Source organism: Corella eumyota, chromosome 6, assembly GCF_963082875.1.
Source record: "Corella eumyota chromosome 6, kaCorEumy4.1, whole genome shotgun sequence".
Taxonomy (NCBI): Eukaryota; Metazoa; Chordata; class Ascidiacea; order Phlebobranchia; family Corellidae; genus Corella; species Corella eumyota.
Genome location: NC_137495.1, coordinates 4097919 through 4107937, shown reverse-complemented (window position 1 = coordinate 4107937; position 10019 = coordinate 4097919). Strand labels below are relative to the sequence as shown.

General features: G+C 26.4%; 2 protein-coding genes across 5 annotated transcripts; both read left to right on the top strand.

The window, feature by feature from the left end:
- Window positions 1-841: 841 nt before the first annotated feature.
- Window positions 842-5739, top strand: LOC145754729 (uncharacterized). Of its 3 annotated transcripts, none has more exons than XM_082570834.1 (14): window positions 842-992; window positions 1211-2015; window positions 2107-2230; window positions 2381-2534; window positions 2778-2995; window positions 3228-3374; window positions 3452-3557; window positions 3696-3823; window positions 3936-4113; window positions 4293-4484; window positions 4557-4607; window positions 4699-4824; window positions 4965-5127; window positions 5279-5739. In XM_082570834.1, exons 2-14 carry the CDS (start codon window positions 1939-1941, stop codon window positions 5415-5417), a joined length of 1803 nt encoding a protein of 600 aa, XP_082426960.1. In that variant the 5' UTR covers window positions 842-992; window positions 1211-1938; the 3' UTR covers window positions 5418-5739. The 3 variants fall into 3 exon arrangements, with proteins under 3 accessions (XP_082426960.1, XP_082426959.1, XP_082426958.1); XM_082570833.1 differs by having other exon boundaries at window positions 842-1017; XM_082570832.1 differs by having other exon boundaries at window positions 842-1025.
- A 130-nt stretch (window positions 5740-5869) lies between these two features.
- On the top strand, window positions 5870-10000 carry LOC145754727 (uncharacterized). 2 transcript variants are annotated; one of them, XR_014284150.1, is made up of 14 exons: window positions 5870-6086; window positions 6187-6310; window positions 6517-6670; window positions 6798-7015; window positions 7104-7250; window positions 7367-7472; window positions 7587-7741; window positions 7972-8146; window positions 8263-8424; window positions 8493-8573; window positions 8678-8803; window positions 8878-9031; window positions 9198-9640; window positions 9967-10000. XR_014284150.1 is itself a non-coding variant. In XM_082570831.1 (13 exons), exons 1-13 carry the CDS (start codon window positions 6010-6012, stop codon window positions 9334-9336), a joined length of 1818 nt encoding a protein of 605 aa, XP_082426957.1. In that variant the 5' UTR covers window positions 5870-6009; the 3' UTR covers window positions 9337-9745. The 2 variants fall into 2 exon arrangements, 1 of the variants encoding a protein (XP_082426957.1); XM_082570831.1 differs by lacking the exon at window positions 9967-10000 and having other exon boundaries at window positions 9198-9745.
- Window positions 10001-10019: the final 19 nt, after the last annotated feature.

The window sequence follows — 10019 nt, the reverse complement described above, 5'->3', positions numbered from 1 at the left end:
AGTTTTTGGAGGTAAAGGAGAATGTTTGGACCAAAGTCACCTCTCCCACACCATTTCATAATATAGCAATGGATATTTTGGGAGATCAGCATGACATTCTTGTTCTTCTCAGGTTAATATGATTAAATAAAAAACTGGTTTTAATAAATTAATAAGATAGTATAGAGCTTGTTATGTATATACCCTATATTTTATTAACTTGCATATTTAAAATAACTACTATTTGTATGTGTAGAACGGGAATCATTTTAAAATATTGTCCATTCAATCAACAATTTAAGTGTGTTTATGAGTGCAAAACTCTTACTGCTGCCCAACAACTTGTTTTTGGCAAACTTGTTAAAGGAAATCTTAGCTCACTAGGGTTCAAATAATATAATTTTATGTATGCCAACTATCAAAATTAAAGGTAACTTTACCAATGTTCAGAATATTAATTTTGTGTCCTTAATTGCTTATTTTATCAACTGTTTTTATTTTTAGTTACTTTAGAATATCATAAGTTTTAACTAATAGGTACTAATTCTTTATATTTACTTTTAAATTATTTTTTGATTTGTAAATATTTGTTTGATTTGTTGTCCTAACATTTTGGTAAGCAAAATTGTTCTTAATCACTGCAAAATTTTATTTTATTACAAAAAGTGATCTTTAATTTTTTTAACAAGAGTGATATGTATTATTACTAACCAACATAAAGTTGCTGTTCTAGTAATAAGGATAAACATATTTTTATAGTTGTTAAAAACAAACAAAAAAGGGAAAAGAATAATTTACATAAGGGTATTCCCGTTTTGGTGGATTTTAGTATTTCTGCTTTTGTAAAGGGTTTTATTTGTTACAGCTGTATGTAAAAACAGCGCAAAACTTCAAGTTAAATTAAAAGCAATTTACCACAGATACACTAAGTTAGAAATGAGTGCTCAAGCTAATAATAATAAGTTATACAAGTTTGAAAATTATGCTGAAAATGTGTTGGACAAGTTGAACAGGTTTACATTCTGACATTGTGAACAGGTTTACAGGTTTACATTCTGACACAATGTTATTTTAAATATTATTATATTAATTTTTAACATATTACTGCTGTAACAACCAGGTATAGCAAAAAATACAGTAAATACAAGAAAAATTATTTTGGTAATAGGAAACTTAACAAGAATTTAAAAATATTTTTATGTATGCTGTTGCTAATTAGCTATGTTTTTAGAGTTGGATATGTTGCAAAATATTGTCCTTCCACTCAACAATTAAAGTGTGTTCATCAGTGCAAAGATTTAGCTCATGGTCAGCAGCTTTCTTTTGGCAAGCTCGTAAAAGGAAGTCATGATTTCTTTAAGTTAAAATAATTTTAATTTAATGTAAGGGCATAATGTATTTTGAAATGTTTAATTTGTTGAGCAAGGTTATTTTAAATATTATTATGTTAATTTTTAGCATATTACTGCTGTAACAATTAAGTATAGCAAAAATACTGTAAATACAAGAAAAAACATTTTGCTAATAAGAAACTGCCATTTAGTTATTAAATATTGTTTTGTATGTATATTTGTCCAAATAACTAACAAAATGGCAATTAAAATGCTTATTAATTATTGCTAAATCATATATTAATCATAAAAAAGAGTATATGTTATACTTTATAAATCATTTTTTGTACTATTTTATAGACTGTAGTTTGTTGTTTCAGCAAAGTTTACGATATTATATTTGTTTACCATTGGTAGGCAGGTACAAATTTTTAATGTTAAGAGAAACAAATATTTAATTTGTGCTCTGTCAACAAGCAAGTAATAATACTTAAATGAACATTGTATTCGATACTAGGGTATTTCTGTAATACAAGATTTTTATAACTGTTGATGTGTACATCTGTTGTTGTTAAGTAAAACTTAAACATTTAATTGTAATCAATTTGTTGGATTTATTCATCAAGAAATGGCTCCACAAGCCAATGATAATAAGTTGTACAAGTTTGACAATTATGCTGAAAATATGTTGGACAAGTTAAACAGGTAGTTTTATAATATTTTCTTTTACGATCTATGTAAACAAGATTAGATTTAAAGTTTTTTTAAATTTTCTAATGATGTAATTTTATTAAAGGAGTCGCATATCAAAATCTGAAACATGTGACATTGTAATAAGTGTGGATGGGGTGGATTTTTTTGCAAACAAAGATATCTTATCAGCTAGTAGTGCATTTTTTCGTTCAATGCTTACAACAAATGTAAGTAATTTTTTTGTTTTGTTATTTTTTTCTATATTTGAAATGTTTAATATATAACAGTCGAAATAATTGTTTTTTGTCTATGATAAATATATTTGTTGATATTAATTTAAAAATATTATTTGCACTATTTTTTTCTATATTTATTAGATGAAGGAAAAATATGAGGACAAGGTGGCGTTAAAAGAATTGAGCTCTGAAACATTTCAACAAGTAATAAATTTTATTTATACTGGGGAAATATCATTGTCTGCTGATAATGTTGGAGATTATTTGCATGCAGCTTCCATGATGCAAATAGAGGGTTTGTATTTAGACTTGTACTTAGTTTTCACTTTCTTAGTAATACATAAGTGCCCATAATTCAGCTTGTTTTTTTAACCTTTGGCCACAGGTTGCTACTAACATTTTTTTGTTGTAATTTGCCTGCACACTACTAAAAATGTTATTGTTTTATTTTAAAGACCTACAAATTTGATATACATACATTATTTACAAAAGCTTTTTTTGAGGTTTTGCTTTAATTTAGAAAAGTTTTTTATTTTAGATTTGCTTAATACTATAAGCAAGTTTTTTGTTGATGATCTATCGGCCAAAAATTGCCTTCAATTAAGAAAACTGGCTCAACAATATTCAATTAAAAGTCTAGATGATGCAACAAGAAAATGTATCATTGAGCATTTCGATGATGTTTCGCAACAAAAAGGTTTTGTGGAACTTGAGCTTGAGGACATTGACATAATTATGTCATCAAATAATCTTATGGTACACAACATTTTATTAAATTCCTTTAAAATTTTTAAAAAAGACCTATCTTTGAATTTTATTAATTAAACTATATTCAATTTTTATTAATACTCATATCTTACTTTGACTATCTTTTAGTTTAATGTTATTCTGTTTTACCCTTGATACCAAGTATTCATAAGTGAATTTTTGTATTTAAACAATGAAATGTTAGCATTGCTAAATTTGTAATGGAATCATTTTTTTAAAGGCTAAAACTGAAGAAAACGTTTATAATGTAATGATCGATTGGATCAAATTTAACGACTCAAGAATTCAACATCTTGCTCGACTTTTTCAACATATTCGTTTAAAATTTATTCCATCCCAATTTCTTGTGATTTCAATCATGGGAGAGGTATAAAATAATATTATAACCTAAACAAAACCTGTATATTTATTAGTATATTAAATTTACATTTTGGTTGATAATAGAACATGGTAGATGATAACAAACAGTGCAGGGCCTTGGTTTTTGAAGCTATTAAACATCACTCTCACCCTAAAAATGAATGGAACAGTGAAAGAAGAAAGGGGTTCAGTATGTTTTTGAACACCACTAAACCAATTACGAAGGAACAATAAATAGTTTAACAAATATACTTTTTAATGGACTTTACAGTATTGATGTTGTTCTCAGTATTTTTAAATTTACTTATAAAAAAAGTTTTTTTTATAGGTTTTGTTGAGCAAGGAAATTCTTTATTATTTAATGATGAAAATGTCATAGGAATGATGTCAGTACCAAATAACAATCAACTAATTGATCTTATAAATGTCAAAAAGGAAAAAGCTATACCTACACAGGTTATTGTTTAATGTTATAGAAAGAATAGTAACTGTCAAAGGGATTTATTTATAAGTTTTAAAAATCTCAATAGCATGCAAGATAATTTGCAAAAAGTTTTTTTTTTTTCAGATGAATATTAACTTTTATCCACAAAATTGTCAACACTGTGACGTTGTTTCGTATAAAAATGCTCTTGTGGTATGTGGAATAGGTAATGGTGTTCAAGTTTCTAAATATGATTCGACTTGGAGTTTTCTTCCTAATTTATTAAAACAACGCTATACATGTTTATCAATAGTGTATAAAAGTATGTTTATTGTTCTTTAAAATTTATTTCATAAGTATGTCATTAAGGTCAAACTGCATATTTAATTTTTATTACTTTAATTCAATATGTCATGTCGTTGAACTTGGTTAATATAAAACAAATATGCTTTTTTATATAACAATATTCAAATATAAAGTGAAAAAGTACCTATTTTTAAGGTAAGTTGTTAGTGTTTGGAAGTGTTGTTCAACCATTAAATCAAGGGTATGGATATAATCGATATGGTGGAAGACAAGCTATCCCAAATTCGACAACTACTATTGACAAACTAAATGACACAGATACTGCATGGGAGAAATATTGTGATATAAATAATGTCAGACCAAACATGAAGGCAGTTTGTATTGGAGGTATACCCCCTTTTATTAAAAAAATTATCAATTGCTTTAAGAATTAGTTTAATTTTTTGTTTTTTTTAACAGATACTATTTACTGCTGTGGAGGCCAAATTATTACAAACACCAACCAATATCGTAAGTATTTACTATAAATTTGTATTAAAAGTTATTACAGCTTTATTATTTATTTGCGTTATTAAATTGGTATGTTTGTTTATGTATTTAGAGCAAGCATCAAACTTGGTTTCAAGCTTCAATTTAGATACCAAAGTGGAAAAGAATCTTACTCCAATGAATTGTGCAAGAATGAACTTTCTTATTACTTCTTTTGAAATGAAAATTTTTGTTGTAGGTAAGAAATAGTTTTAAACAAAAATGCCTTTAGTTATTAATACTCGCTTTTACTGTTTATTTATTTTCACTGTTTTATTTTATAAACTTTAATAAAACATTGTTAAAAAAGTTAATTTTGCGAATTATTAATTTGTTTAGGTGGAACTGGGGCTAGTGGTGAGCAACCAACCAGTCAGATGGAGTTTTTAGAATTACAAGGCAGCATAGACAAAGTTTGGACAAAAGTCACTTCACCCATTCCAATTCGCGATATACCATTGGATATGTTGGGAGATCAACATGACATTTTGTTTCTTTTTAGGTGAATTCAAAAAATTCAAAATTGGATTTAATAATTGTATAATGATAGTAGGAATATTTGAATCATATACAAGTAATAATTTAGTTTTAAATAAGTAGTATATTAAAATTTTTTTTATTAATCAATAACTAACCGATGTTTATATGTTTAGCACGGGTTTTATCGTAAGATATTGTCCATTTAATCAACAATTTAAGTGTGTTTACGAGTGCAAAGCTCTTACTGCGGCCCAACAACTTGTTTTTGGCAAATTTGTAAAAGGAAATCTTAGCTCACTAGGGTTCAAATAATATAATTTTATATATGACAACTATCAAAATTAAAAGAAAGTTTACCAATGTTCACAAACAATAATTTTGTGTTGTTAATTGCTTTTTTTATCAACTGTTTTTATTTTTAGTTACTTTAGAATATCATAAGTTTTAACTAATATGTACTAATTCTTTATATTTACTTTTAAATTATTTTTTGATTTGTAAATATTTGTTTGAGTTGTTGTCCTAACATTTTGGTAAGCAAAATTGTTCTTAATTACTGCAAAATTATTTTTATTACAAAAAGTGATCTTTAATTTATTTAACAAAAGTGTATTATTATTACTAACCAACATAAAAAATTATTATTACTAACCAACATAAAAAATGTATTATTACTAACCAACATAAAATTGCTGTTTTAGTACTAAGGATAAACATATTTTTATAATTGTTAAAAAGAAACAAAAAAGGGAAAAGAATAATTTACATAAGGGTATTCCCGTTTTGGTGGATTTTAGTATTTCTGCTTTTGCAAAGGGTTTTATTTGTTACAGCTGTATGTAAAAACAGCGCAAAACTACAAGTTAAATTAAAAGCAATTTACCACAGATACACTAAGTTAGAAATGAGTGCTCAAGCTAATGATAAAAAGTTATACAAGTTTGAAAATTATGCTGAAAATGTGTTGGACAAATTGAACAGGTTTACATTCTGACATTGTGATTTTTTGTATTTTGTCAAAATGTGATATATATACAGTTAAAAAAAGGAAGAATAAGTTTATTTGATTATTTTTATAAAGGAGTCGCATATCGAAGTCTGAAACATGTGACATTGTACTAAGTGTTGAAGGTGTAGATTTTTTTGCAAACAAGGATATATTGTCATCTAGCAGTACATTTTTTCGCAAAATGTTTACAACAAATGTAAGTTAGCTATTTATATTACTTTAGTAATGTAAAACTTTAAAATTTAACCTAAAATTTATGTATGTTTTGCTAAGTTTCTTGTTTATGCAACTTAAAAACATATTACCAAATTTATTCAACTGACAGAATTGTTTTAGATTACAACATCTTTTTTAGTGTTAGTGTAATTGTATTACTAAAGTGTTAAACTCAATATTTTGTAGATGAAAGAAAAATATGAAAACAAAGTAACGTTAAAAGAATTGAGCTCTGAGATTTTTTCCCAAGTAATAGATTTTATTTACACCGGGGAAATAATATTATCTGTTAATAATGTTGGTGATTGTTTACATGCTGCATCCATGATGCAAATTGATGGTTTGTTTTAAGCTAATGTTAAACATTAGGCTACTTTGATATAGTAACATGTATGTATTTTAACAAAAATAGGAAATAAAATTTGGTGTTTTATAAAAATATGTTTTAACATATATTTTAATTCTAGATTTGCTTAATACCATAAGCAGGTATTTTGTTGATGATCTTTCTGCAAATAATTGCCTTCAGTTAAGAAAATTGGCCCAGAAATATTCAATTAAGAGTTTAGTAGATTCTACTACAAAGTGTATAAGTGAACATTTTGATGATGTCTCGCAGCAAAAAGATTTTTTGCAGCTGTCTTTTAAGGACATTAATATGCTGATGTCATCAAATAATCTTACGGTTTGCACAATTTTTTGAAAAAAGTTTAAATTATTGGTTTATTGCGAAAATTTTTTTTAATTTTATTATTTTGTATAACTTACTTAAGGCTAAATCAGAGGAAAGTGTTTATACTGTGATGATTAAATGGATCAAATCATGCGATTCAAGAATTCAACATCTTTTTCAACTTTTTAAAAATATTTGTTTAAAGTTTATTTCTTCAGATTTTATTGTTAATTCTATTATGGGGGAGGTATGAAATAAAATATTTAATATGCTTAAAAGTTAAAGTACTGATTTCAAAATTATATTTAAAGTCAAAAATTACGATATTTAATTTAAATTGAATTTATATTTCATTTAATGTAGAACATTATAGATGACAATAAACAGTGCAGAGCTCTGGTTTTTGAAGCTTTAAAGCAACATTCTCGGCCCAAAGATGAATGGAATTGTCAAAAAAGAGATGGGTTTGGTAGGAATTAACGTTTTTCTGTGGCACAAAAACTAAACTTAATTTAAAAGCCCAAAAATTTCTAAGAATTTTATTTTTTAATGGAATATAACTTTTTGTGTTTTTTTTTCATAGGTGTTTGTAAGTACCAAATTGTAATAGGGATTGCTTCAGCACCAACCCCCATTTTTTTTGCTTCAGCACCAACCAGCTGGAACGATCCAACAAAAACCAACACAAATTCATTGTTCTTAGTTGATGTCGATACAAAAAAGAATATAGCTACGCAGGTCGTAGAAGTTTAATCAGAACCTACATAAAACTTATAACACCTGAAATGCTAATATAAATAAAAATAAATCTTGTGGCTGCACCATACCTGTAATGATTTTTAATGTTCTTAACTTTATTAAATATGCTTCATAAAAATGCTTTTATTTGTATTGTACAGTAAGTTTTTACAAGCAATAAAATCCAATTCAAATATAAATTGTCCAAAAGTATGCAACATTTTATCTAGATGATTGAAAATTTTTCATCTCAAGAAATTCAACAATGTGAAGTTGTTTTATATAAAAATGCTCTAGTGTTTTGTGGAGTAAATGATACTCATGTTGCCAAATATGATGGAAATTGGAGTTGGCTTCCAAATTTATTAACACAACAACCAGTCTGTTTAGCTTTTGTGTATCAAGGTTGGTTTTGAAGTTGGTGTAAATATTAAATATTTTTAGTCTGGTAGTTTTTATATAAATTTTTATGCCAAAAATACTTTTGCTTTTAGTAAATAAATACTACTTGATTTTTTAAGATGAGCTTTATGTGTTTGAACAAAAAATGGCTATGCAGCGTAGAACAAATATCCAACAACATTTTTTCCCTTCTATTTTCAAGCTAAACTCAACAGATACTGCATGGGTTAAATATTGTGATATAAATGTAAGAGCGAACATGAGAGCTATTTGTATTGAAGGTATAAACCTTATAATACTAAAATCAATTTTATTATATTTTGTTAAAATTCATTGTTTATTTAATTAGAAACTATTCACTGCTGTGGAGGAGTAATGGAAGAAGCAGTATGGCGGTTAACCAGAGGGGTTGCAAGTCGCCAGCTTTTCCGTAAAAAATTGTATTAATAAACCCATTTTTAGGTTTTTATTAAGCTTTATAGTTTATTGCAAAATCCATCATTTTCTACATTTTACACTTTTTCTTATTTTTAGAGCAAGCATCAAATTTGGTTTCAAGCTTTAATTTAGATACCAAAGTGGAAAAAAATCTTGCACCAATGAATTGTGCAAGAGCAAACTTTCTTATTACTGCTTTTGATAAAAAAATTTATGTCCTAGGTAAGTCTTTTGTAAGCTCAAGTTAAATTTAAAAATAAATTTTTTGTTCTAATTTCTGTTATTTTTTTATTAAGGTGGAACTGGCGTAAATGGTCAGAAAGTGCACATTCCGATGGAGTTTTTAAAAGTAGGTGACAATGCATGGACAAATATCACTTCGCCCATTCCACTTCGTGATATACCATTGGATATTTTGGGAGACCAGCATGGCATAGTTGTTCTTACGGGGTAACTACCAAGGACATAGTTTCTATTATTTTATAATAAAAGAAAAGCCGTAATATTGCAATACAGTATTGGATTACATTGTTCACAATAAACACAGTTTTGTACGTTTATGTTAATGGTTAATTTTTTTTATTAATCCAAATTTAACTTTATTTTGTTTGTTTAGAAATGGTAATGTTTTCCGATATTGCCCACAAAGTCAACAATTGGAGATTGTGTACCAGTTTAACAATTTAACTCAAACCCAAAATCTTGGTTTTGGCAAACTTGCAAAGGGAAATCTTAGCTTATTAGGGTTAAAATAATATGGTTATTTATTCCTAATGCTTTTTTGAATCATTAATTTTATGCTTTTACTTACTTAACTTTTAATTTTGTTATAATATTATCAACTATTCTTATATTTAGCTGTGTATACTGTAGTTAACATAATTTTAATATTTTATCTATTTTGAAATATTGTAGGTTTTTGTAGATTCATTTAGGTTTGGGTAAAAAAAACATAATGTTCCTTCAAAAATAAGTTGTGCTGTTATGTGCTAATTATTAAATATGATTAGAATGACAATTACTTAAGCATAACTATTCTTATAACAAACTTATTAAAATGTGAGTAGTGAATCATATTTTTAGTAGATAATTCATTTATATTTAGTATATTAAATCCAGGATTTAATGCATCAACATATTATCAAAGTAGCACTTTTATTATAATAAACCTTGTAATTATTATCATTGTACTAATTTATAAAATAAAATTTAGTACCTTTTAGTTGGTATTTAAAATTAAGTAGGTAAATATTGATAGGTTATTATGTTTACTAAATACACCAACAGGTACAGCTTGCATTTTTTAGAAAGATCAAATATTTGATTAAAGGTTCTTTAAACAAATGAGTCATGTAGTTTAAATAAAAATTTTTGTACGACTTTAGGGTATTTTCTTGATTTTGTATTTTGGTATCTGTTGTTTTGCCCATATCTGTCA

Excerpts from the sequence above, each read along its gene's own strand:
- LOC145754729 (XM_082570834.1), top strand. The coding sequence starts at position 1,939 with ATGGCTCCACAAGCCAATGATAATAAGTTGTACAAGTTTGACAATTAT. Across the intron at positions 3,375-3,451 it reads TGATTTCAATCATGGGAGAG|AACATGGTAGATGATAACAA; the intron begins GTATAAAATAAT and ends GGTTGATAATAG. Across the intron at positions 4,825-4,964 it reads AATGAAAATTTTTGTTGTAG|GTGGAACTGGGGCTAGTGGT; the intron begins GTAAGAAATAGT and ends TAATTTGTTTAG.
- LOC145754727 (XM_082570831.1), top strand. The coding sequence starts at position 6,010 with ATGAGTGCTCAAGCTAATGATAAAAAGTTATACAAGTTTGAAAATTAT. Across the intron at positions 6,671-6,797 it reads ATCCATGATGCAAATTGATG|ATTTGCTTAATACCATAAGC; the intron begins GTTTGTTTTAAG and ends TTTTAATTCTAG. Across the intron at positions 9,032-9,197 it reads GGCATAGTTGTTCTTACGGG|AAATGGTAATGTTTTCCGAT; the intron begins GTAACTACCAAG and ends TTGTTTGTTTAG.